This window comes from Saccopteryx bilineata, chromosome 2 (assembly GCF_036850765.1).
Source record: "Saccopteryx bilineata isolate mSacBil1 chromosome 2, mSacBil1_pri_phased_curated, whole genome shotgun sequence".
NCBI classification, from domain to species: Eukaryota; Metazoa; Chordata; class Mammalia; order Chiroptera; family Emballonuridae; genus Saccopteryx; species Saccopteryx bilineata.
The window spans coordinates 244,947,819-244,975,246 of record NC_089491.1 but is presented as its reverse complement, the minus strand read 5'-3'; the positions used below and the strand labels follow the sequence as shown (position 1 = coordinate 244,975,246).

General features: G+C 41.1%; 2 protein-coding genes across 4 annotated transcripts in view; both read left to right on the top strand.

Annotated features, from left to right (window-relative positions):
- The first annotated feature begins 582 nt into the window (after positions 1–582).
- On the top strand, positions 583–22,749 carry TMEM225 (transmembrane protein 225). Its single transcript, XM_066254459.1, has 5 exons — positions 583–757; positions 1,714–1,860; positions 2,788–2,922; positions 22,130–22,208; positions 22,584–22,749. Exons 1-5 carry the CDS (start codon positions 583–585, stop codon positions 22,747–22,749), a joined length of 702 nt encoding a protein of 233 aa, XP_066110556.1.
- VWA5A (von Willebrand factor A domain containing 5A) overlaps positions 21,971–27,428 on the top strand; it is a 38,212-nt gene continuing 32,754 nt past the window's right edge. For all 3 annotated transcript variants that reach the window (XM_066259788.1, XM_066259790.1, XM_066259789.1), the window contains exons 1-7: positions 21,971–22,043; positions 23,015–23,059; positions 25,361–25,418; positions 25,542–25,744; positions 26,387–26,609; positions 26,730–26,902; positions 27,199–27,313. In XM_066259788.1, the coding sequence (XP_066115885.1) occupies positions 25,376–25,418; positions 25,542–25,744; positions 26,387–26,609; positions 26,730–26,902; positions 27,199–27,313 (757 nt within the window). In that variant the 5' untranslated portion in view covers positions 21,971–22,043; positions 23,015–23,059; positions 25,361–25,375. The remainder of the gene's footprint in view (positions 22,044–23,014; positions 23,060–25,360; positions 25,419–25,541; positions 25,745–26,386; positions 26,610–26,729; positions 26,903–27,198; positions 27,314–27,428) is intronic.

Below are 27,428 nucleotides of genomic sequence, written 5' to 3'. Positions count from 1 at the left end.
ACCAGGTTTTTCCAAAACAGCCTGAATGTTGAATGCTATGCCCTTTTGCTTGTTTTTTTGGCTATTCCCTTTTGTGATGTTACTAGCAGACTACTCACGTTAATGATCTTGAATTCCTTGTATTCCTCACCGGTCTCTACCTAATAGCCACTCATCCTGAAGCATGTAATTCTGACTTTAAAATTAGACCTCTTTAGTCATGCCTGTTTATCTTCTTTGAAGGCCTCTAGTTATCTGTGTATCTGATAGAGCTCTCTACATGTGATGTCATATCTCTCTTTATATCTGATAGCTTTCTCAAGACCGTTAGGCCCCGTGGTTCCATCCACTGCATCAGGCCCCAAGGTCAGGGGTCAAACCAATAGATGATTCCATGGCAGTTGGCAGCCTTGACAACAGATACAGGAGTGGTGAAGATTGGATGTATCTTCCTTGTCCCACAGGCTATTTCAGCTGCTGCCACAGCCAATGCCTCAGCCATCACCAAGAATCTAGATTGTCCTTTCTTCCTACGGCTAATGAAATCAGAGAAAAGACACGTGAGATATTGGTGGTGGTCTGAACTTGAAATCTCCACTCACAATGGTGCACATATCGATTAGAAAACTACAGGCCATTAACATGCTTTTGAGTTCCCTGGTCTTAGTTTTCTTGGTGTTTGGTATTTTCACTGATGAATGGGCTTCACTGAAGGTTGAAGGAGCAGACAATATGAAAAGGCAGAATCCATGGTTGGTCTCTACTATTTGGCCAAATGGTAAGAACTATATCATAGAAAGATGGGTGGATAGGGAGGGTTCATCTTTCCTGTCTTCTGTTTACCTTACCAGCTTACTTGTTATTTTCTGGTGCAATTTCCTCAGGCTGCAGTATACCCACTTCCATAATCAACACAGTCAAAGCAGAGTCCAAAATCTTACCATTTCTGTTTTGGAGAAAAGTTTAGAAGTTCACAGACTTACTTGTTGGACAGTTGAGAAGCCTTGGCAGTAGCAGTAGGGTGACCAGCACATCAGGAGCATAAGCGTAACTGACAACTAGGAAAGTCGGTGATATTGACACCAGAAGTGGACAGGATAAATTGGAGTCTTTCATAAGAAATGAGTTCTGAGAAAAGGAAGGAATAGAGAGAAGCTTATAGAGATACCAAGATAGAGAATGGTTTCTTCCTGTTCTCTCTCCCATTCAGCTTACAGTTCCCTGCTTCTTTATTTCCCACCCCGTCCCCTTTATTATTTAAACCAGTGGTAGTCAACCTGGTCCCTACTGCCCACTCATGGGCGTTCCAGCTTTCATGGTGGGCGGTAGCGGAACAACCAAAGTATAAATAAAAAGATAGATTTAACTATAGTAAGTTGTTTTATAAAGATTTATTCTGCCAAACTTAGTGAAAATCCAACATAAAGTACTTGGTAAGTAATTATTATTATATGCTTTAACTTGCTGTAACTCTGCTTTATAAATTTTATAAAGTAAAGTTACTTCCCTACTTTATAAATCACTATTACTGTGGAACCGGTGGGCAGTTAGAAAATTTTACTACTAACAGAGATACAAAAGTGGGTGGTAGGTATAAAAAGATTGACTACCCCTGATTTAAACCAATCTTCCACTCCATTCCAACTTTTACTTAGAGATTTGTGGCCCCTGTGTGGAAATCAGCTTAGAAGAAACATCGGTCCTTATCTCAGTATGGTTTCTGCTTTCCAACAGATGACCTGAAAGCGGTCAGGATCATGATGTATTTGATCCTCGGCTTGTCCTGCTACCATAACTTCTTTCTGGGACTGGAATTCACCTATATGGTTACTCCAACTAAATGTGTCTTCTTTATCACTATATTCACTAGTATCTCCACAGGTAACTTCCTGGCTCCCCTTATACACACTTAGATATATACTTGGTTTATGGGTCCAGCCAGTGGTGGGAGTCAAATATTGATAATTTAACCGTTTTCCCTAATGATCGTTTATGTATAAAAAAAGATATACCGAAAGATAGCTTATTATTTCATGCACTTAGTACTTAAATAAGAAAAATAAAAGAGGTACACAAAACTAAATTATGTTATAAGAAAGAGTTTTAAGATGTTAATGAAAAAATATTAAATAATATCTGACAAAAGACAATAAAACTCTTATTTAAGGTATTTCCATATTACATAACACAAAGCTGAAACAAATGACAGCTTGTCATCCCCTGGTTGTTTGACACTTTTTCTCTTAACGTTACTGAAGTAACAAACATGAGAATGAAGTATTTCATCAAAGGTAAAATGAGTTTTATGAAATGAATACATAAATATTACAAGCATAGTTCTGTCAATTTTTTTTCTCCTATGCACGGAATGAACATTACTATGGGTGCTTAGAATATGCTGTTGCACAGATGAACGTTAAAAAAGAGTGAGGAATGTAAATTTGTGATTTCCACATTGGATGGCTGCCCAGGTCCTACCTTAGAGAGAACCCTGATTACAAGTACCATTTAACAACCAGTTTTTTGAACTCAACAAAAAGTTAGGTATGTGTTCTGCCGGACCGGTGAGCACTGGCTGAATTCCACCACTGGGTCCATCCTGTTGTTTTTGACTGTGTGGCCTTCCCAGTTTTTAGGCTCAGATACGCAGCTTCTGAATTGAATCAACCACTAAAGTGGGATTGGTTCTTGGATAAAGTGCATTTGTACAGGATAGAGGTTTAGATGTCAGGCGTGTCTGGGGTTAAGATGAGTAGAAGAGCCAAGCTTCCTTCTACAGAGGGGCATTTTCTTCTGTTTCAACATCAGGTGTCTTTTTGATCTCTGCACTCCTGCTGTATCACCTGAAGCTACAGCAAGGCCTGTTCGTGTACTACTCTTACTTTAAGTTCACCTGGGTCATTTTCACAGCCTACTTAAGTGCTTCCTTTCTCATTGCCTCTGGTAAGTGTCTTCAGGGCCCCTAATGGGTGATAGAACCAAGCTATTCCTGATAGAGTGAAAGGATGGAAAAAGGGGATGTGGAGAAAGGTCCCACGGGCTTAAGTTCCAAGTGGAATCACTCTCTGATGACAATTGTTAGAAGGGTAGAGTGAGAGATGAAGACTATGTGAAATGTTCCATATACTTGCCTCAGAGGGCAGCTCCTTATTTACCCCTTTTCTACTGTCCTTTCATCCTTTCAGAGAAAAGATAACCATCAGAGTAAAATCTGAGGACAGTGGCTAACATGGAATGTTCACTTAGACTGAGAAGGGCAGGAACCCTGAGCGTTCACTGTAGTGCCAAAGCAGTTTTAGGTCAGAGAGAAGCAATATCTAACACTTAAGTGTTCAGCCACTAACACTGGAGCTTTTTCTTTCTTATTTATGCTTCCAAAAAATATATGTTTTTTCACTTAGAAATTTCTATCTCAGAAGCATGTAGTTTTTCAAAAAGCATCCTCAATTTTGTTTAGTTGAGAAGAGTTTAAGCTATTCTGCATACACTTTTAGTGCTTTTCACGAAAGCATCCCCCTTCCAGATGGCTTGGGGCAGTACAACGGGACCCACTGGGCTTTAGGTCAGGTCCCTCTATCAACAAAGAGGGAAATGATTTTGTGATTCTCTATTGTTTCTTCATTGTCCTCCTCTGGCTTCTCTTTTCCCCAGGAGTCTTCTCCCTCCTAGAGTACAAGGAGCTAATGAAAATTTATGAGATTCTCAAAAATTCTGCCAGAGAAGGGGAGGATACAGAGCAATCTAAGAAATTCACCCAAGTTCTTTCGCCAGAAGAAAACATTGAAATGCCTTATAGTATTTTCCTTGTATCCACTCAATATTCAGACAAAATTATTCCAAAGGCATCACAGATCCAAAAACGCCGTGTAACCTGGGCTCAGTGATTTGATAATGTATTGCTCAGTATATGCTCATCTTAATACAAACAGTTTGTGTGTATGTACAGGGTGCATTTCCAACAGTGCTCACTGTGTTTGGCACTATGTAAATGACTATGACACGGTTGGGGTCTGAAAGAAGATCCAGAATATGGATCTTCTTTTTAAAAAGCCCTGTCTGCTGAGCTGTTTCTTCTATTTGTTCTCACCATTAACACTTCTTAGAATAAATATTATATAAGTAATATTTGCTGTGTTGTTAACTCTATACATCACAAATATTTAGAGTAATAGGTAATATCTTTTGTTTCTTTTGTGAAATATTCCAAACATTCACAAAAATACAAAATAATATAATAAACACCTGTGTACACATCACCCAACTTTATGACATTTTAATATTATATTCTATTTGCTTTATTTTTTGTTTTTTTTTAAATTATGGTTGACATTCAAGATTATGTTATATTAGTTACAGGTGTACAGCATAGAGATTAGACATTTATATGATTCATAAACTCATCTCCCTGATAAATCTAGTGTAACCACCAGGCACCATACATAGTTATTACAATATTAATGAATATATTCCTTAAGCTGTACTTTACATCCCCATGACTGTTTTGTAATGAACAATTTGTACTTTTTAAAACCTTCACCTTTTTCAACCAGTCTTCCAACTCACCTCCCCTTTGGCAACCATCAATTTGTTCTTTGTTATTAATGAGTCTGTTGCTGTCTTGTTTGTTCATCAGAGTTCATATGTAAGTGAAATCATATATTTGTCTTTCTGTGTCTCACTATTTTCATTGAGCATAATGCTCTCCAGTTGTATCCACAATGTCGCTAACGATAAGATTTTATTTCTTGTCTTTATGTATCACATCTTATTTATCCAATCATCTACTGAAGATCATTTTGGTTGTTTCCATGTCTTGACCACCATAAATAATGCTGCAGTGAACATAAGGATGCATACATCATTGTAAATAAGTGTTTTCAAATTGGGGGGGGTGATATCCAAGAAGAGGGGTTGGTGGGCCATATGATAACTCCATTCTTTTTTTTTTTTTATTTTTTTTTTACAGAGACAGAGAGAGAGTCAGAGAGAGGGATAGATAGGAACAGAAAGACAGGAACGGAGAGAGATGAGAAGCATCAATCATTAGTTTTTTGTTGCAACACCTTAGTTGTTCATTGATTGCTTTCTCATATGTGCCTTGACCGGGAGCCTTCAGCAGACCGAGTAACCCCTTGCTCGAGCCAGCGACCTTGGGCCCAAGCTGATGAGCTTTGCTCAAGCCAGATGAGCTCACGCTCAAGCTGGCAACCTCAGGGTCTCGAACCTGGGTCCTCCACATCCCAGTCCGATGCTCTATCCACTGCGCCACCTCCTGGTCAGGCTGATAACTCTATTCTTAACTTTTGAAAAAACTCCATAGTATTTTCCATAGTGGTTGTATCAGTTTACATTCCTACCAGCAGTGAATGAGAATTCCTTTTCCCCCACAACAGTGGAATGCTACTCAGCCATAGGAAAAGATGAAATACTGCCATTGCGACAACATGGATGGAGATCTTAAGAATATCATGCTAAGAGAAATAATTCAGACAGAAAACGTTAAGAACTATACAATATTATTCATATGTAGGGCATAAAACTGAAAGCAACAAACAAACAAAACAAACAGAAAATCGTACGCACAGACAACAGTATGGTGATTACCAGAGGGAAGAAGGACAGGGGATTAGTAAAGGGTAAAGAGGGTCAAATATATGGTGATAGAAGAGGATTTGACCGTGGGTGGTGGGCACACAGAGCAATATGCAGATCAGGTATCATAGAAATATACACTTGAATTGTATATCATCTTCTTATCCAAGTCAATCAATTTAATACATTTTATTCTATTTAATGGTTGAGTCATATTCCATTGCATATATAAATATATACCACATCTTCTTTATTTAATTGTCTATTGGTGAGCACTTAGGTTACATCCATATCCTGACAATGTTGCAATAAGCATAAGGGTTAATATATCTTTTCAAATTTGTGTTTTGGTTTCTTTGAGTAAATACCCCATAGTGGAATTGCTGGGTCATAAGGCAATTTTATTCTTAATTTTTTGAGAACCCTTCGTATGGTTTTTCATAGTAGCTGCACCAATCTGTATTTCACCAACAGTGCACGAGGGTTCCCTTTTCTCCACACCTTTGCCAACACTTGATTGTTCATTTATTGATGATAACTATTCCAAAGGTGTGAGGTGATATCTCATTGTGGTTATAATTTTCATTTCTCTGATGATTAGTGATGCTGAGTATTTTATTTTGTTTTATTTTTTGATGCTGAGTATTTTAAAAAAATTATTTATTGACTGACTGGGCAGTGGCACAGTGGATAGAGTGTTGGACTGGGGTGTGGAAGACCGAGGTTCGAGACCCCGAGTTCGCCAGCTTGAGCGTGGGCTCATCTGGTTTGAGCAAAGCTCATCAGCTTGGACCCAAGGTCCCTGGCTCGAGCAAGGGGTTACTCGGTTTGCTGTAGCCCTGCGGTCAAGGCACATATGAGAAAGAAATCAATGAACAACTAAAGTGCCACAATAAAAAATTGATGCATCTCATCTCTCTCCATTCCTGTCTGTCCTTATCTATCCATCTCTCCAACTCTCTCTCTGTGTCTGTCAAAAAAAAAATTACTTATTGATTTTAGTGAGATAGTAAGGGGGGAGGGAGGGAGAGAGAGAGAAACATTGATCTGTTTTTGTATGGGCCCTGACTGGGGAATTGAACTGGCAACCTCTGTGTTTCAGGACGATTTCTAACCAACTGAGCTATCCAGCCAGGGCACAACATCTTTACATATGACTGTCAGTCATCTGTATGTCTTCTTTCAAAAAGTGTCTATTCAGTGTTAGGTTCAGGTCCAGGGCCCCCTACCAAAAGCTTCAATTAGCCAGGTTAAACTTAGGTGACTCTGTCCCAGGGAATTTCTTGGATCTTGGGTAGCTCTCACAACTGTCCACCAGTAAATCACCTCCCATCACTTATCAAAACATTCTTTTATTCAGCCATTATTCCCCAATCCTCAGACCTCCTGCCAGTTAATCATCTCTTATTAATTACCTAAACATTCTGTTCTTAGTGATAAACCATCATCCTGCCCAAAAATTCCCCTCCAAAACTAACCTTCTTGCTAAGCCTTGCTTACTAACCCTATAAAATCTTAAATGCCCAGACACTTGGGGCTGACGCCACTAAAGTCTCAGCGCATCTGCTCACAGATGCCCCAATCAATTGTTTTATCCCCACATTTGGCCTGTCTTCCTTCTCAATGTGACCTAACATTCAGATTCTTTGCCCATTTTTTAATTGGATTGTCTTTTTTTAGAGTTGAGTTTTATAAGTTCTTTATAAATTTTAGATATTAATTCCTTGTTAGATGTTTTGGTAACTATGTTCTTCCATTTAGTGGATTGTCTCTTCATTTTGTTGATGGTTTTGCTGTGCAAAAACTTTTTAGTTTCATGTATTACCATTTGTTTATTATTTTATTTTATTTTCCCTTGCCTGAGGAGATAGATCAGAAAAAATATTGCTATGAGAAATGTCCAAGATATTACTGCCTATATTTTCCTCTAGGGTTTTTATGGTTTCAAGTCTAATAGTTAAGTCTAATCATTTTGAGTTTATTCTTATGTATGGTGTAAGTAGGTGTTCTAGTTTCATCTTTTGGCATGTATCTGTCCAGTTTTTCCAACACCATTTATTGATTATACTATCTTTATCCTATTGTATATCCTTGCCTCCTTTGTCAAATATTAATTGACCATATAGGCGTGGGTTGATTTCTGGGCTCTCTATTCTGTTCCAATTATCTATATGTCTGTTTTTATGCCATTACAATGTTGTTTTGATTATTATGGCCTTGTAGTATAGTCTTCCATTCTGTAATCATACTGTGTACTCGAATTAAACTGAGATTGATGAAGTACCATATATCTGTCCCAGGTGAAATAATTGGCAGGATATATTTGCAGAAATGGTCTAGCTTTATGTTCTACTGTCCATTCGTCTGGGTCTGAAGGTAGTCAATAATGTTTTCCAGAAGTAAACTTGCTCATTTCTACATTACCACAGACAACCCTGTGTTCAATGGTGATATTTAGGTCCAAGAAACTTATGTTATCTTCTGTCTCAAAAAATGTTGCTGTTGTCTCTGCAAAATATCTTGATTATGTCACTTGTCTTTTATATCCTTATAATAAGTAAACCTTGTTATTTGGTTGACTGGTGTCCTTACCTAGTGTTTTATATCTAATATTTGCAGCTAACTAGCACCAAGCAAGTGAAAAATAACTTGTTTTTATTTGGTGGATAATTTAACAAGGATTTCATGCTAAGAAAAAAATGTTTCTTTCTGTCTCATTGTAATTTTCTGTTTGCACTTCTTGCTCTATCCATGTTGGAGTGAATCTGGGCACTTACATGACAAACAGAGACCAGAACCAGCCGATGCTATTAAATTGTATATTCTCTTCTTTCTCCGCAGCAGTAAGAAGCATCTCTGCTAATCCCCATCATCTTGCCGTCTGCTGGGAGATACCCTGAGTTCTCTTCCATCACTTTCAAATAGAATGCCACCAATCTATATGTGCTTTAACTATTACAGTGATTTCCTCTTTGAGTCCACGGAAGACAATAATTCTTTGTGTGTGTGTGTGTGTGTGTGTGGCAGAGACAGGGAGAGTCAGAGAGAGGGACAGATAGGGACAGACAGACAGGAAGGGAGAGAGATGAGAAGCATTAGTTCTCCGTTGTGGCTCCTTAGTTGTTCATTGACTGATTTCTCATATGTGCCTTGGGCGGGGGGCTACAGCAGACCGAGTGACCCTTTGCTTGAGCCAGTGACCTTGGGCTCAAGCTGGTGAGCCTTGCTCAAACCAGATGAACTCTTGCTTAAGCTGGCGACCTCGGGGTCTTAAACCCGGGTCCTCCACATCCCAGTCTGATGCTATATCCACTGCACCACTGCCTGGTCAGGCAAGACAATAATTCTTAAACACAGAATATTTTTATATAACCTTGGTCTTTCTTTAGATATTAATCCCCCAAGTTGGGCATCTTATTGAACAAAGGAATAATTAGTTACTTGGTATAATAACACCATCAAAAATAAAGAGGAAACTTGACCGGTAGTGGTGCAGTGGATAAAGTATCAACCTGAAACACTGAGGTCACTGTTTCCAAACCCTGGGCTTGCCTGGTCAAGGCACATATGGGAGTTGATGCTTCCTGCTCATCCCCCAACTCTAAAATACATATATAAAAATAAATAAAAAAAAGAAAATAAAGAGAAAGAAACTGATTAAAGTTTAATTTTAAAAAAACAATTTCTTTTGTAAAATAGACTTTAGTGGAATAATAAAAAATTCATTTGGCACATATCCTATACATTTATCTACATTTATATATTTACTGCTTTTTTTTTCTGTGTATATATGTTGTTTTTATAAAGCATGTAATTTTACTACACTGTGCCAATAAGATAGACTTACTGCAAGCAAGAGTAGTTGGGGTAGCTCAGAGAATTAAATGAATCAATGAAAACTAGACCTGTGGAAGGGTGGGAACCGGGGCGGGTCCAGAGGCCTCAGCCGGAAGGGTTTATGGAGCTGCCTCAGGACACCGCCTTCGGATGATTCAGCCTCAGCTGCTGTTTCTTCCATGTGTCTGGCTCCAGGTTCTTATCTGACTTCTTTGGCTGGGTCACACAGCAAGCTCTGTGGCCAGGATACAAGGTATAGTAGAATAGAGGCAGGCAGTTACCCAAAAGGTAGGGCAAAGGCCTGTTGCCAGGAGAAAGGGGGAAGAAACCTGCTGAGAAGCCAAAAATCATTTTAAGCTGTCATTGGAAGTGTCTGTTTTATGCTAGCTGGCATTTATAAAAGCTCCTAAGTTAAATGCCTTGCCTACTCAATATTATGGAGAGAAGGGGCTGCCGAATTTCTCACTGAATGCATTTATTTACCATTTTTGTTTTTTATTCATAGATGGATTTATTTATTCCAATGAATCCTGAGTACCAATTATTTCAGGCAGGGTAATCATTATTTGCCAGAGAGGTCACGGTGGGGGTGGTCAGACAAACTCTCTGCTAAAAACAAACAAACAAATAAACAAAAACAAAAATTACCTTAGTCTAGGCCCTGGCCAGTTGGCTCAGTGGATAGAGCATTGGCCCGGCATGTGGATGTCCAGGGTTCTATCTCCAGTCAGGGTACACATGAGAAGGGGGAGAGGGAAGGATGGTGAAGCAAATGGTCGCTTCTCCTATGTGCCCTGACCGGGAATTGAACCTGGGAGTTCACACACTGGGCTGACACTCTACCGCTGAGCCAGCTGGCCAGCTGGCGAGGATCGACTGTTCTCTTTTGTACTTATTTATGCTTCTGTTTTGCCTAAAGCATAGTTACTGTCATTGGTGACAATTGCTCCTTTTTATCAAAAATCAGCATCTTGTAAGAAATTTCTGATGAACAGTTAAGTGATTTTGTGATGCCAAACAACTTCAGAAAGAGTTTGGAGGTTTTGGTAGAAAAAAATTATGAAGAGGGATTTATTCAAGGGTCTCAGAGTTTGCAAACTGTAAGCACAGATAGGCAAAAACCCAGGACTGTTCCAAAGAAGAAAGAAAATTTAAATGTATTTATAGCTAAAGTGCATTTTTAAAAAGTTATCAGTCTTGCATTCTTAGCCCTAAGATTAGGCCAGGACAGTTATCAGTCAGATGACAGGCAGTCAGTAAGATGAATGCCCAGAAGATGGGTATCAAGAAGCCTGATCATGTCTGGTGGTCAGGAAAATGGATGTGAAGTAATTGGGTAGCTGGCATACATAAGTTCTTGAAGGGAATTGTATATCCAGGCATTGAAGCAGGACTGGAAGGTTCGAAAACAATTTAAGTTCCTAGGCTAGTTAGAATAAAAATGGCCTCTTGACTCATGTCTCAATCTTCATAATGTTAGTAATTTTAGCAGCTTGGTTCAAGCTGCTTCATTTTTTTCTTTTCTTTTCTTTTCTTTTTTGTATTTTTCCAGTTAGAAGCAGGGAGGCAGTCAGATAGACTCCCCGCATGCGCCCGACTGGGATCCACCCAACATGCCCACCAGGGGGTGATGTTCTGCCCATCTGGGGCGTAGTTCTGTTGAGGCTGGAGACATTTTAGTGCCTGAGGCGGAGGCCACGGATCTGTCCTCAGTGCCTGGGCTAACTTTGCTCCAATGAAGCGTTGGCTGCAGGAGGGGAAGAGAGAGATAGAGAGGAAGGAGAAGGGGAAGGGTGGAGAAGCAGATGGGTACATCTCCTGTGTACCCTGGCCAGGAATCGAACTCAGGACTTCCACACACTGGGCCGATGCTCTACAGCTGAACCAACCGACTGGGGCCCAAGTGGCTTCATTTTATATATCCACTGTCTTTCCTCTTCTTCCCTCAATGATGGCAGCCATTATTCCTGTCTGGAAGTAAAGCTGTTTGTCTTACCTTGTAAAATACTTGGCACTGGTTTCTAATAGTATTGAATATATTGTAGATTTTTTTAGTGCATCTTATCTATTATCCATACATCTATGATAAGTTTCTGTTAGGCTCAGTTTTTATGTGATCTCTCCAAACATAAAATTTTCAAGTTATTAGTGATCATATGAAAATGGTAGCTATCACCATTGTACTTGCTATCATCTGTAGGTCAGGTAAAAAATGCTTATAAGGCTTGTGTATATTTCTTCAACTCCCGGTCAGGGCACACATGAGAATCTCCTCCTCCCTCTCTTTTTTCCCTTTCCCTCCTGCAGCTCATGGTTCTATTGGTTTGAGTGTGGCCCCAGGTGCTGGGGATAGCTGGTTGGTCTGAGTACATCAGTCTCAGGTGCTAAAAATAGCTCGATTGATTCAAACATCAGTCCCAGACAGGGGTTACCAGGTGGATCCTGGTCAGGGTGCATGTGGGAGTCTGTCTCACTATCTCCTCTCTTTTCACTTAAAAAAAAAAGACTTGTGTACATTACTGACATTTGCGCTTTTTGAAATCTGTCTTAAAATATCTATGATAAATAGCAATCACAAGGCTTATGAATATATACAACTACCGACATTTATATGCATTTATTGACTAATCTAATAATTTCATGCCTTTGGGCATTTATTTACTTAAAGGTTTATAAGTTTTAAGACTACACAAAAAGCTCAACTATGGTAAGAACAGTAGGAAATCTTATGTTAATTGCTTTGGAAATATCAGAGCAGAGGCAAACAGAACAGAAGAATTAAATGAAACTCCATGTTGATAGAGATCAGCAGCAAAACAACTTATTGGGAGCCTGCTCCACACCAGTGCTATGTATTCTTTTTTTTCTTCTTTTCCAAGTGAGAGGAGGGGAGATAGAGAGACAGACTCCTTCACGCGCCACAACCGGAATCCACTCGCCAACCCTTGTCTGGGGCCTATGCTCAAATCAACTGAGCTATCCCCAGCACCTAGGCTGACGCTTGGACCAATCGAGCCACTGGCTGCGAGAGAGGAAGAAGTAGAGAAGGAGAGTGGTGGTGGTGGGGAGCGAGGAAGCAGATGGTCACTCCTCATGAGTGCCCTGGCTGGGAATCAAAACCAGGACATCCACATGCTGGGCTGGTGTTCTACCACTGAGCCAACCGGCCAGGGCCAGTGCTAAGTATTCTATGTGGTAACGCAAATAGCTCTTATTTTAGAAAAATAAATGCCTCTCAAAAAGACTGGGTGAAAATAAGCATTCTATAATCAGCATAGGCTGGCATAAATTAGGGCATATGAGTTACATCGATAGGTACTGAAATAAAGTGGGTACTGTTCTCATAATGCATAGACTCCTCTCATTTTATGCAAATATGCTCTTTAGATTCAAAAGAAGACAATTTCCTTAAAATGATATTATTTTTATTGATCATAATCAAGTAGGATAAGGATTGTGTGGCACAGAGCCCAAGTTAACAGTCCTAAATCCTAGAAAAAATTATTAATCTCCTTTGTAAAAGTCTATACTAATATAGCAGTTCTACTACATGAAAGCCTCAGGAACTTAGAGTCCTTCTCTCTTGTTGTTTTTCCTTTTTTTTTTTATTTTTTAATTTTTATTTTATTTTATTTTTTTTAATAAATAAATTTTTATTTTAATGGGGTGACATCAATATATCAGGGTACAGATATTCAAAGAAAACATGTCCAGGTTATCTTGTGATTCAATTCTGTTGCATACCCATCACCCAAAGTCAGATTATCCTCCGTCACCTTCTATCTAGTTTTCTTTGTGCCCCTCACCCATCCCCTTCCCCTTTTCCTCCTTCCCTCCCCCCGCCCCCCATAACCACCACACTCTTGTCCATGTCTTTTAGTCTCGTTTTTATGTCCCACTAATGTATGAAATCCTGCAATCCTTGTTTTTTTCTGATTTACTTATTTCACTCCGTATAATGTTATCAAGATCCCACCATTTTGTTGTAAGTGATCCGATGTCATCATTTCTTATGGCTGAATAGAATGCCATGGTGTGTATGTGCCACATCTTCTTTATCTAGTCTTCTATTTTTTTTTTTTTTACAGTGATTAAAGCCTTTAAGCAAACTCTTGGCCAATACAGCAAGAATCCATAAAAGAGTAGTGTCCTTCACTGGAAGGTGGGCTTCCCCCTCGCTCCTCTAAGGGAGGTTTCAGTCTCTTCCAGCCCTGCTCCAGCCACCTATGACCTAACCTTGCCCAGAAAGCTGGGGTTTGCCACTGAAGGCTGAAGGTGCCCAGGGCCGTCGGCCCCATCTACGACACTGTGGACGAGCCTAGGGTATTTCTTCCAAGAAGCAGGTAAACTGATCTCATTCGCACAAGGGCCACTTAACTATGTTTTGCCTGAATAGTCAGGTTTTTTATTCTTCCATCAAAGATCTCTGTTGTGGATGTTGATAGTCCTATTTTCTGCTGCTTTGCTTAATATATAGTGTTTCCTTTATCCCTCCTACCTCAATGCCTCACTCATATTTCAGGCTGGGACCTACTCCTAATTTAGAGCTCTCTTTCCTCCTTTTGCCAACTTGTATTATGAATTTACCTTTGCCACCCAGCTTAGTGTATCCCAAGGTTCTCTTTACCAGGCCACAGTCGCAGAGCTCCAGGGAAAAGCAACCTGGTCTCAACTCTCCAGGCAGAGGAGAACAGAAGCTCCATATCCACGCATGCTGCAAATGGCTTTTTCCAGTCTCCCTGAATCATTACCAGCTAGAAGCAGTGGTCATTGGGACTTGGACATGAGCTGCAAAATATAGAATGGTGACAACAATTCCAGTGCCATGCGGACTTTTCCTGTGGGGAAATTTCCTGGACTCCTGCTCCCTGTGACAGCTCCTAAGAGACTGAACTGTGGTTGGGTTGCATTTTTCAGGGATCTGGCATGGTGATGGGGCCAACTTGGACTTGGGGAACATGTTAAGGACACTACTCTTTTAGGGATTCTTGCTGTATTGGCCAAGAGTTTGCTTAAAGGCTTTTAATCACTGTAAAAAAAATAGAGGACTGGATGAAGAAGATGGGGCACATATACACCATAGTATATTATTCAGCTAGGAGATACGGTGACATCGGATCACTTATAGAAGAATGGTGGAGTCTTGGTAGCATTGTGCGGGGTGAAATAAGCAAATCAGAAAAAAACAGGAACTGCAGGATTCCATACATTGGTGGGACATAAAAGCGAGACTAAGAGGCATGGACAAGAGTGTGGTGGCTATGGGGGTGGGGGGAGGGAAGCAGGGAGAGGGGGAGGGGGAGGGGTACAGAGAGAACTGGGCGGAGGATGATCTCTCTTCGGGTGATGGGTATGCAACAGAACTAAATGACAAGATAACCTGGAAATGTTTTCTTTGAATGTATGTACCCTGATTTATTGATGTCACCCCATTAAAATAAAAGTTTATTTATAAAAAAAAAAAAAAAAAAGAGTAGTGTCCTTAACATGTTCACCAAGTCCAAGTTGGCCCCAACACCATGCCAAATCCCTGAAAAATGCAACCCAACCCCAGTTCAGTCTGTTAGGAGCTGTCACAAGGAGCAGGAGTCCAGGAAAAGTCCACATCCAGGAAAAGTCCGCATGGCACTGTAATTGTTGTCACAATTCTATACTTTGCAGCTCACGTCCAAGTCCCAATGACCGCTGCTTCTAGCTGTTAATGATTCAGGTAGACTGGAAAAGCCATCTGCAGCATGTGTGGAGATGGAGCTTCTGTTCTCCTCTGCCTGGAGAGATGAGACCAGGTTGCTTTTCCCTGGAGCTCTGTGACTGTGGCTTGGTAAAGAGAACCTTGGGATACACTAAGCAGTCTCAGTGTGGCTTCTTCAGTGTTCCTTGGTTGAAGAGTCCTCTTAGTTTAGTCCAAGTTGGTTTATCCAGATGATAGTTCTTTTTTTTTTTTTTTTTTGTATTTTTCTGAAGCTGGAAACGGGGAGAGACAGTCAGACAGACTCCCGCATGCGCCTGACCAGGATCCACCCGGCACGCCCACCAGGGGTGAGGCTCTGCCCACCAGGGGGCGATGCTCTGCCCCTTCGGGGCATCGCTCTCCCACGACCAGAGCCACTCTAGCGCCTGGGGCAGAGGCCAAGGAGCCATCCCCAGCACCCGGGCCATCTTTGCTCCAATGGAGCCTTGGCTGCGGGAGGGGAAGAGAGAGACAGAGAGGAAGGAGGGGGTGGGGGTGGAGAAGCAAATGGGCACTTCTCCTATGTGCCCTGGCCGGGAATCGAACCCGGGTCCCCCGCACGCCAGGCCGACGCTCTACCGCTGAGCCAACCGGCCAGGGCCACCAGATGATAGTTCTTAAAATTAGTTTGTAATCCACTTTGGTTCTGGGAGGTGGATGTTGGTATGTCCGCCTACTCCAGCGCCATCTTGTCTTCTCCTACCACACCTGTTTTTGAGGGCAGATCTAGCACAAGAAGGAAGGGTGTTTTTTCCATTTTTATGGGTTATCACCATAGTCCTCATGGTCCAACATGGCTCAGAATATATCTGTATTTCCACCAGTGAGTGGGAAGAAGGGAAGAGGAGGGGAGGCCATATTTTTTTCTTTGAAAGAGTGTGATGAAGTGTTGCACATATGATTTCTTGTATCCCATGGGCCAGAATTTAGCATGGGGTCACACCTAGCATTAAGGGAGGCTAGGAAATGTTTTTATTCTGAATGATCACAAACTTGGGTAAACTTGGACTGAACTTGAAAATCAATATTGGAGAATACTTAGCAACAGTAAGTTGCAAAGACAAGATTTTGGGTGGAGATACCTAATTTAAAGTAGCCTCTGTTAATTCTCTGTTGCACTAATGCAGTGTTTCCCAACCTTTTTTGTGCCATGCCCCACCTTAACCTTTCTAAAATTTTTATGTCCCCCCCTATGTAACATACATAATTTTTAACATTAAAAAATTGATTTGTTCACTTAATAAACATAAATGATAGGTTCTAGGAAGAAATTACTATGAAATTGTTAACAAAACAGAGTAAGTAAAATGTCAAAACATATAATGAAAAACAGAAATTTAAATTCCAAATAATTTTAATACAGATTTTTCTATATTAATTTATTATTTTAATTTAGTGTGATCCTTGCGCTTGATGCTTGCTGCACAGAGATTTTATATTAGGTTCCAATTTGGTTAGCTTTAGTCTCAAGTCTCCATGTTGTGTTATATCCAGCCGATTTCTTTTTTTTTTACCAGTAAATCATTTACAGCACTAAATCCACATTCAGCTAAAAATGAAGATGGAAACGGTAGCAATAGTTTTCTTGCACATTTGGTTGAATTTGGGTATTTGATTTGTTTCCTCACAAAGCCATGCCATCGCTCATTTGATATTAAATAAAGCTTTAACTGACTCATCATTTTGCAATTCTGCGAGTTCTTCTTGACACTGCATATTTGATATATCAGACAAATCCACTAACATTGGCTGCATCATCCATGTGGGGAAATCAATTTGTTTTAAATCAGAAAATCTTTCTTTTAAATCAGCCGATAGAATATTCAAATGTTTGACAATAACAAGTAAAGCGGTATCAGTTACTTCACATTTTTGGAGCCAATGGAACTGTTTAAAGTTTTTGGTGTTAATATGTTTCTGACATAACTCAATATTGGTAATGAAACCAAATATCTTTGCTTTTGCATCGACAAGAGGTTTATTTGTTCCTTGAAGTTGCTTATTTAATATATTTAGTTTTTCAAAGATATCAGCTAAATAACTCACAAATGCTTTACCATCTATTGTTAACAGATACTTCATTTCAGGTTTGTCGCTTAAAAAAATCACTAAGAGTATCAAACAGTTCCATAAATCTTTTCAAACAGTTTCCTTTAGATAGCCATCTCACTTCAGTATGAAGTAAAAGTCTCAAATGGTCTTCATTTTGTTCTTCACAAAATAGCTTGAAAAGACGCTCACATTTGGCACTAGCTTTAATAGCATTAACACACTTTATTACTGTATGTAATACTTCATTCAGAACAGGCGAGATGTTTTTAGCTACCAAGTTTTCCCTATGAATCACACAATGCACAAGAATCATTTCTGGATTCGCATCTTTCATCAATTTGAAGCAGCCATTTTTCTTGCCCATCATATTGGGAGCACCATCTGCAGCACAAGATGTTATATTTTTCATTGGTGTATCATTGACATCTAAGTAGTTTTTTAGCTTATCATATATATCTTTGGAGGTAGTGGTGCTTTCTAATCTTTTACAGAACAACATTTCTTCAGCAAAATGTCCTTTATCAATATATCTTATGTAAGTCATCAATACTGCCTCACTGTCTCTCAAAGTTGATTCATCCATTTGCAAGGAGAATTTTCTTGTTTTCAGCTTTTCAATAAGTTGTTTTTCAATATCCTCACTCATTTCGTCTATTCTTCTGCTAACAGTATTGTTACTGAGTGGCATAGCTTTTACATCTTTGTCATCTTTTTCAAGAACCATTTTAAGAAATGCTGATATTGACAGTTTTATTAAATTCTCTCCTATAGTGTGATTTTCTCCAGTTTTAGCGATGAATAAAGAAATTTGATAACTAGCCTCAAGAACACGATTATTAGTTGAAGTATGAGCAGTAAATAGAGACTTTAATGTTCTTTTTTCAAAATTTTTCTTTAAAGTTTTAAAGTAACTCAAATCTGAATTAATATGAGCACTATGTTTCGCCTTCAAATGCGCCTCAAGACGACCTCGTTTCATTGATTCATTGGTCAAGCATTGCTGGCATAAAAGACAAAAAGGAATCCGCTCATTGTGAACAACGGGTATGAACCCAAATTTTAAATATTCCTCCGAATATTGACGAGTTTTTTCTTGCTTGCACCACTCATTTTACTATGGGCTATAAGAAATAATAATAAGATCAATTAAAAACTAATATTAAAATATGTGTTAAAATATATTCAATGTGACTTAGAGTAAACGTATACTAAAAATTCATATTTATTTAAATGTATATAACACATTTACTGCACTACCACCGCAAATCAAAAGGTATCTATATTTTTTCCACTTGACAAAATTTTCTGGAAAGTTATGCTTCTAAAATTAAAATTGTCATGCATGCACTATTATAGCCCCAATAATATTTATAAAATATTATTGCTTTCTAGCCCCAATGCAAGAAGTACTTAATAAAGAGTTTAATATTGATAAAAATAAAATAAAATACTTACCAATTATATCTATACTATATATGTATATTTATTAAATCAAGGAGCTTTTACAACAGTTTTGACTGACACTTATTTCAAATTAACACCAACTGAATGATGTGAAACACTACACAAGTTGCGACAGGCCAATTAGGTGAGAATAACTGCGTTGTTTAGCGAGTTTTTAAAACGTCCGGGTTCCCCGCAGCAGACGGCATGCTCCGCGGTGAACCCAGGACGAAGTTTACTTGACGACACCAATCACCCAGTTGATATTTTGGTCTCGTCAAACAAAATTATATTTAATAATTATTTACCTCAATTATTTAAAAATTGCATTTTTTGTTAAATTTGGCACCGATATCTAGCATTGCATTTAAATGGCCCGGGGCGAAAGAGTTAAAGTCGTGTCGAGTCCATTTTCAAATTGCCCCCCTTAACTATCAAATTGCCCCCCTGTGGGGCGTGGGCCCCACGTTGGGAAACACCGCACTAATGTAAAGCCAGTAGCCATGGCCACCATCACAGCCGTCTGGCCCATGCAGGTTCGCATTTTATTTGGACAGACGGTAATGAAACAATGGAGCCAAGTACTGGTGGGCCATTAGCTTTAATTCTAGCTTGCACCGCAGGCAAGGAATACACACAGTGGGAAAACACTTCCCTTTCCATTCAGAGCTCCCAAAGCCACTGACATATCTGAGTTTCCTAGAATCAAAGGTTTCTACCTCACCAGCCTTATTCACCTCCGTTCCCATCTCCTTCTCTCTGCACAAACTCTGCACAAATGGCTTCTCCTTCAGCACTCTGCCATCTTGGCTGCTTCTCCTCTCCTCCACGTGGACTTTCTCTGCCCTGCTACAGCATGGGCTCCTCTGCTCCATTTTATAGTGTAGAAACCAAAATCTTTAATCCAATATACAAGCAAGGAAGTCTCTGATACAAAGCCACTTACCTGAGGCATAAATGAGATTCCTCATAAGAGTGCACCACCCCCTATCATGCAATAGTCAAGGATGTGGGAAAAGCTTAGTCTTAAAACTAAGCCTTAGGCTATAAGGACCCTGCCTGCTTAAAGACTGTGTCCCCCACACCTAATGCAAACTATAAGCGAGCAAGCATATACATCATATTTGCAAACTTATTTGACCCACAACTAACTACATGTTTTATTTTCTTTAAGCACTTCTACTACTGGATATTTTCTTAGGTACTTATTTGTTTATTGAATATTTCCTTCTTCTGCAATGTAATCCCCAAGTGAGTAAAAATTTTTGTCTTGTCATTACCTTAATGCCAATCTAGAACAATGCCTTGCATATAGTAGAAGTCTGATAAATATATGTTGACTAAAAAAATGAATTATATGTTTTGCTTCCAAAGGTTTGATCACTGGATTCATTAAATAGTTTATATGAAAAGAATGAAATTATTCATTGTGTTTAAACAAAATATAAATAACCAGTAAAAATGCATTCATATTTTTAATAGCCATAAAGGTTTATTTAATTGTATATTTTGGGCCAAGTTCAGAGACTTTTCATATAATCGCCTTTCCAATAACCAGCCTCATATATATGCTTCCTGATACACACGTATAAATTCTTTCCTGCTTTGTACATACGAGTTTTTTTCCAGCCACGCTGGCACGTCTGATCTGTGGCAGTCCTGTAGTTTTAACCTCTTTAGTTCAGCTGGGTCAGGTGTTGAACTCGGCCCATTTTTCCAACTTTTCTCTGTTGTTGTCCAGAATCCAGACTGGAGTCAACAGACAGAAGTTACGATTGGAAGAAGCTATACCGGATATGATTTCCACCAAGAAAAGGAATTATTCTCTTTCACAATTATTTTGATACATGTAAAAACATGGTTCTGTGGCCTAATACTGATAAAATAGAATTGGTGCTTGTATTGTGTTTTTACTATGTGTGTGTAGGGGTTCACGTTCACGTTCATTAAGAGCCACTGGATTGTTAAAAACCCAAAGAGGTGTAGATATGTTATTTATTATCCCCATTTTACAGATAAGAAAGATACGAAAACAAACTCAGAGTAAATGTGCCACAGTGAATAAACTGCCGAGGCTAAAATAAACTTGAGTCTTCAATACATTTATTCTTTTCCCCTACACAGACTCATAACAGCAATATGACTTTCTTTTTTTATTTTATTTATTCATTTTAGAGAGGAGAGAGGGAGGGAGGGAGGGAGGGAGAGAGAGAGAGAAAGAGAGAGAGAGAGAGAGAGAGAGAGAGAGAGAGAGGAGAGGGAGACAGGGGGGAGGAGCTGGAAGCATCAAATCCCATATGTGCCTTGACCAGGCAAGCCCAGGGTTTCAAACCGGTGACCTCAGCATTTCCAGGTCGATGCTTTATCCACTGCGCCACCACAGGTCAGGCAATATATGACTTTCTTTAAGCTTCAGGGTTTTTATTTTCTTTTTTTCCCCCCAGAGACAGAGAGAGTCAGAGAGAGGGATAAATAGGGACAGACAGGAACGGAGAGAGATGAGAAGCATCAATCATCAGTTTTTTGTTTTGGCACCTTAGTTATTCATTAATTGCTTTCTCATATGTGCCTTGATCGCGGGCTGTTCAGCCGGCTGAGTAACCCCTTGCTCGAGCCAGCGACCTTGGGTCCACGCTGGTGAGCTTTGCTCAAGCCAGATGAGCCCGCGCTCAAACTGGTGACCTTGGGGTCTCGAACCTGGGTTCTTCCACATCCCAGTCCGATGCTCTATCCACTGCGCCACTGCCTGGTTAGGCTAAGCTTCAGGTTTAATAGGCCATCTTTAAATAGAAAAGACATAGAAAACTTCATCACATCTAGTGCCTCTTAACCAGGAAAATGAGCACAGATCCTCTAAATTACTGTTTACACCCCCAAACTAGATTTCAGATCCTGATTAAAGACCCATAAGTGACTCATGACTGGAAGAATTGACCCCTGTGTGCATTGCTCTGGCTCATCCCTTACCTTATCCACCCCCCCCCCCCCAATGCTATAGAAAGGATACAATCTTGGAACTAATGACTCAAATTAGAGATAACTCAGTGAAGTTCAGGGCCTCGTACATAGTCCCTTGGTAATTACGCCTATAACAGAAATAATTTATTTTTGATGTCATTGGGACAGCATTTTCACTTGGAAAAGAAATCCCTCCCCTTTGCCTGTCCTTTGATCGTCCCTTCGCCTAGACCAGGCAAAGAAAAAAGAGCAAACGTTCCAGGGCTGAAGAATTTTCCTTTGATAAAGAGAAAAGCAAATGTCAGAATATTTAAGAACTTGCTCCTCGATCCCTTAGTCATGCAATCGCTACTTTATAACCGGTCCCTAGAAGTGGGCGGGTCTTCCAGGAAATTTTGTCTGCAGTAGTTCTCTCTGGCAGAAACTCAGAGCCTCGGGACTGCTGGAGGAGGTAGGTGACCGGGTTGATCCCATCCCTAATCCCTGAGGGCTCGACCCGCCCATTCTAACTCCCTTTCTCATCTCCAAATCTGTTAGGGAGTGTTTTAACTGCAAGCCTAAGGGCCGCAGCGTTTAGTCCCGGGGTGCGATCCCCCGGTTGGCACATTCGCGGAAGGTTAGGGGAAACTTGCGGGGATTTAGGAATCTCCTAATAATGTCAAGGCTCCTTTTCTATTTTTCTCTTCTACTTTCCTTCTCTCTCATTCTACTCCTCCTCCTCTTCCTCCCCTCTTCTCTTTCTCTTTCCCCCCCGCCCCCTCCCCGTCCCTCTTTCATGTGGCCAATTGGTGTTTCCTCAATTTTATGTAACTTTGTGCTGTGGAAATGGAGCCTCAAGCATTCCTCCCTTCATCAAATCGGATTGGTAGCCCCTAAACCCTTCTTTATAGAAATTCAAGGGACCGCCTCAGATACCTTCTGTTACTGCCTGAACGCTGGAACTCTGGGACGGAAAATTTAAAGGTTAAATCACCCCCTGCTCCTATCCTAGCCAAAGGCGCTCCGTGGCTGGATCCCTGGTTCTTCACTTCCCCCCGCGACAGGCCTGCAAGGTGTGGCCCCTGCGCCACCCAGCGCGGGGCTCCTCCCTGTCCCCGCGGGTGAACCCGATGCCTAGACTCCTAGAACCCGCGGGTGCGGCCACACGGAGCCTCTGACTCACTGAGCCGCCCACCCTTCTCCCCGCTGCATCCGATTGAAGACTTTTGACCTTGGTCAGCGGCTCTGGCCGGTCTGCCTACCTGTTGCTAGGCGCGTTTCTGAAATACCATCCTGAGTGAGGGAGAACTAATTCTGACCCAGCATAGAGTGTACTGGGAGAGTTGAAGGAGAGTGTGCAGAGTAGCAAATTTCCCCGGCGAGGGATTAGTCTGGGTTTAGAATCTGGAAAGAAGCCTGTTTTTTGTTTTTGTTTTTTTTTAGAAGACACACCCTCTGCTCCGTCTCTTCAGCAGAAAGCCACCTTTGGTGAGTACCGCCCAGCATTACAGATTTGGTTGCCCTATAGTTTCCCCAGCTCTTGTATCCTGTATCCCAGGGGTCCCCAAACTTTTTACACAGGGGGCCAGCTCACTGTCCCTCAGACTATTGGAGGGCCAGACTATAAAAATAACTATGAACAAATACCTGTGTACACTGCACATATCTTATTTTAAAGTAAAAAAACAAAACGGGAACAAATACAATATTTAAAATAAAGAAAAGTAAATTTAAATCAACAAACTGACCAGTATTTCAATGGGAACTATGGGCCTGCTTTTGGCTAATGAGATGGTCAATGTGCTCCTCTCACTGACCACCAGTGAAAGAGGTGCCCCTTCCAGAAGTGCGGCGGGGCGGATAAATGGCTTCAGGGGGCTGCATGTGGCCCGCAGGCTGTAGTTTGGGGACCCCTGCTGTATCCTGTGCTTCTCCTGCTCTAAGCTCCCTGCTGCTGTTCCTAGAAGTTCTTCCCGCCCCCAGCCCCAGCATGGTTTACCAGAGAACTCACACCCCCATCCAGTATGCGGTGAAAACCCTTTTCCTGAGCACACATTCCTCTCCCCACAGCTGACCTCTGTGTTCCTATTCAGTATGAGATGCTTTGCCATATCTGCTTTTATCCAATTCCTTAAAGTAAAACCAGACACAAAACAGAAAGGCTGATTATTGGTGCTGATTTGTAGGTATGGGGTTACGTTGCTATCAGATGGATGAGCAACAGGGCCTTTGAGTGGGAGCAGAGTGTGATTTGGGGGGGGAGAAAGAGAGAGAGACAGGAATGGAGAGAGATGAGAAGCATCATCTTGTAGTTGCGGCACTTTAGTTATTCACTGATTGCTTCTCATACATGCCTTGACCAGGGGGCTCAAGCCAAGCCAGAAACCCCTTGCTCAAGCCAGTGACCTTTAGGCTCAAGCCAGTGACCGCAGGGTCATGTTGATGATCCCAAGTTCAAGCCAGTGATCTTGGGTTTTGAACCTGGGACTTCCATGCTCTATCCACTGTGCCATCATGGGTCATAGTAGGGCGTGATGTTTTAAATGGTGATTGGGATGAGCACAGATGTCCTATAAATGTCCTGCCAAAAGCTTCAGAATCCTTGAGGGCGCCATTGTGCTGGGAAGGAAAATTACCTTTCTCAAAAGCCCTGCATGCTTTTCTGGCTTGTAGGTTCCTGAATGAAGGTTCAGGTTTCCAGTGACTCATCTGCCCCTGGGGCTATGGATAGACATTATTTTCACTTGTCTTCAGCATTCTCTGTGTATCAGGCAACTCTATTCTACCTCCTTAATGTGTGTTTTCAGTAAAAATCTTCCTGATTGGTGCTGAAGATTGCAGCTCAGGTCACCCTTTCAAAGACCAAGGAGAAGCAAACCCACGGATGACTCAGTTCAGAATGGCTGGAGGGCAGCTTCCAGTGATATTAGGGCCCATGGTTAGGACCAGACCCACCTGTTGATTCTCTGGATAAAATAAAATATAACATAAATTATAATCTATGCACACATTTTATTTTATTTCTTTTTCATATCATGTAGAATAGTTGTCTCAGGTTATAATAAAATTTGGAAGGCCCAATTTAAAATAGAGGACAAGTTGAATATATGGTATATTAATCTTTTGGGTGAAAAAAGCAAACAAACAGTGGTTTTAATTATGAGCCCCAAAAGAAAAGTCACAAGATAGGTGATCTAAGTTGCAGGGGTCCATTTTGATCAGGCAACTTCCTATGTGCAGGTCTCTGAATAGCGTGATCCAAAGTTCACAGTCAGCGTCTATTTAACAATAGTAACAAGCACAATGCTAATGTCGATCACCCCTGATTAAATGCTTTCTACAGGCCAGGCACCATTCTAGGGACTTCATATGTATTAATTCATATATGCATATATAATGAATAGGTATTCTGATTTTTATTTTAGAAAGAATTCTGAGGTTCAGAGGGGTTAAGTAAATTACACTTATTGAATATACCTAAAGAGTGGTTTAACAAATGTACTTTCAAGAAAGTGGAACTGGTGTTTGAACCAGCCTTGGATTGTTTCAGAGATTTTCTGCTCAGCAGGTGTTTAATGACTCTTACAGCTTTCCACTTGGGTCTGGCATTTCGAAGGAGCCTTACTATGGACAGCTTTGTCCCCTTCTTTCCAGCTCCTTTCTCCTTCCTAGTTTCATCTTTAACCCTCTGAATGTATTTTTATGCCAGAGAGAAGTACATAAGGTACTGGCGTTTGAATAGGTAATCCTCCAACATACCACTCTATTCATGATGTGTCTTTTCCATAGTAACCCTGTGTGACCATGGTGTGCCCCTGTGGCCTAATAACCCGCCAGAATGAGCCAGGTAAGCCCGATTCGATTTGTGACTCTTACTTGCAATTGTATCTTTGACACCTAGCACAATGCCGGGCCTTCAGGCATTCTATTATATCTAGTTTGTTGAAGTCAAACTCTGGTCTATCTCCAGTGCCACTGAAGAACATCTCTGTGACCTTGTCCATTTGTGAGTTTGTGGCTGGTGTGTCTGCGACCTTAAACTATGAGAATGAGGAGAAAGTTCCTTTGGAGGTCTTCTTTGTTTTCCCCATGGATGAAGACTCAGCTGTGTACAGCTTTGAGGCCTTGGTGGACGGGAAGATGATTGTGGCAGAATTACAGGACAAAGCAGAGGTACTAGGGATGAGTATGTTATCTCCTCCCTTTTTATTTCTGTAATGCATACTCTAGGATCTCTATCAAATGCGGTTTCACAAAAATGCTTATATTGACCCTGGCCGGTTGGCTCAGTGGTAGATGATGTGCTGGGTTCGATTCCTAGTCAGGGCACACAGGAGAGGTGCCCATCTGCTTCTCCACCCGTCCCCCTCTTGCTTCTCTCTCTCTCTTCCCCTCCTGCAGCCCTGGCTCGATTTGAACAAGTTGGCCCGGGCACTGAGGATGGCACCATGGCCTCCACCTCAGGTGCTAAGGAGAGCTCAATTGCTGAGCAAAAAAGCAATGCCCCAGATGGGCAGACCATTGCCCCCTAGTGGCTTTATCTCTGTTGGGGTGCATGCGGGAATCTGTCTCTTTGCCTCTCCTCCTCTCACTGAAGAAAAATAAAATACTGATATTGAATGCTTTGTGTTCTACTCGCCTCTAACTGCTACTTTACTAAAAACATTGAAGGGCAAATTCAATCAGAGGCACTCAAAGTATGGCTGTGAACTTGGCAAGACCAATCATAGTCTCAACCTACCAATCTTTGTTTTCTGTGTCACTGGTCTCCTCATGTCACCTTGGATATCACCTTTCTTTCTTTGTTCTTTTTAGGCCCACATCAATTATGAGCAGGCCATCCGCCAGGGCCACCAAGCCTTCCTATTGGAAGAGGACACAGGGTCCAGGGATATCTTCTCTTGTAATGTGGGGAACCTTCCCCCTGGGTCGAAGGCCGCACTCACCCTGAAGTATGTGCAGGAGCTGCCCCTGGAAGCGGATGGGGCCCTGCGCTACGTGCTTCCTGCTATCCTGAATCCTCGATACCAACTCTCTGGTCAGTGTCTCTTTCTTCAAATAGGACTGGTGGGTGACACAATCGGAGAAACCCCCTGAAGGTGCAGGGGTGCTAAAAAGTGTGGGAAAGGAGAACACCACTAAGGTTAACTTTTTGTAGGACGGCCTGAGGACAGTTGCCGTATAACGAAGCCAGTCGTAGTCCCTTTGGAGGACCTGCCCTACACACTCAGCATGGTTGCCACCATCAGTTCCCAGCACGGCATCGAGAGGATCCAATGCAACTGCCCCTTGAGTCCCATTGAGTACCTTGGAGATAAGACGTCCGCTCAGGTCATTAATAAGAGAATGCTGTTTTTGCTAGTGCCCCTATTCTTGGGTCCTGATCTTCTGCCTCAGAAGTTTTTCTCTGTTATTCCTTACTTTTCCTTGTGAACCAAGGGAGAATCACACTGTGCTCCTTCTTTATCCCCATTTCGTCTTGTGAGCCCCCTCTTTATTCTTGCCGGGGCTCTTGACTATGCTTACACGAGGGAGAAGAAGCCTGTAGCCCTAAGATCTAATCTCAGCCCCAGGCAGGAAGCAGTGTTAGTTCTAACGTGGCTTTTTTTTGTCTATTCCCAATTCAGGTTTCCTTGGCTGATGGACACAAATTTGATCGAGATGTGGAGCTCCTGATTTACTACAGTGGGGTGCATACCCCCAGTGTAATTGTGGAGATGGGAAAACCTACAACAAAGACAGGTATTTTCTTTCTCACTTTGTAGTTACCTCCTAAGGGGTAACTCTTGTCTTGAAATTACTCTCAAATTATCCTTGCTTTTTTTTCCCCCTTCTTCTATCCAGTAGTGGGTAAAAA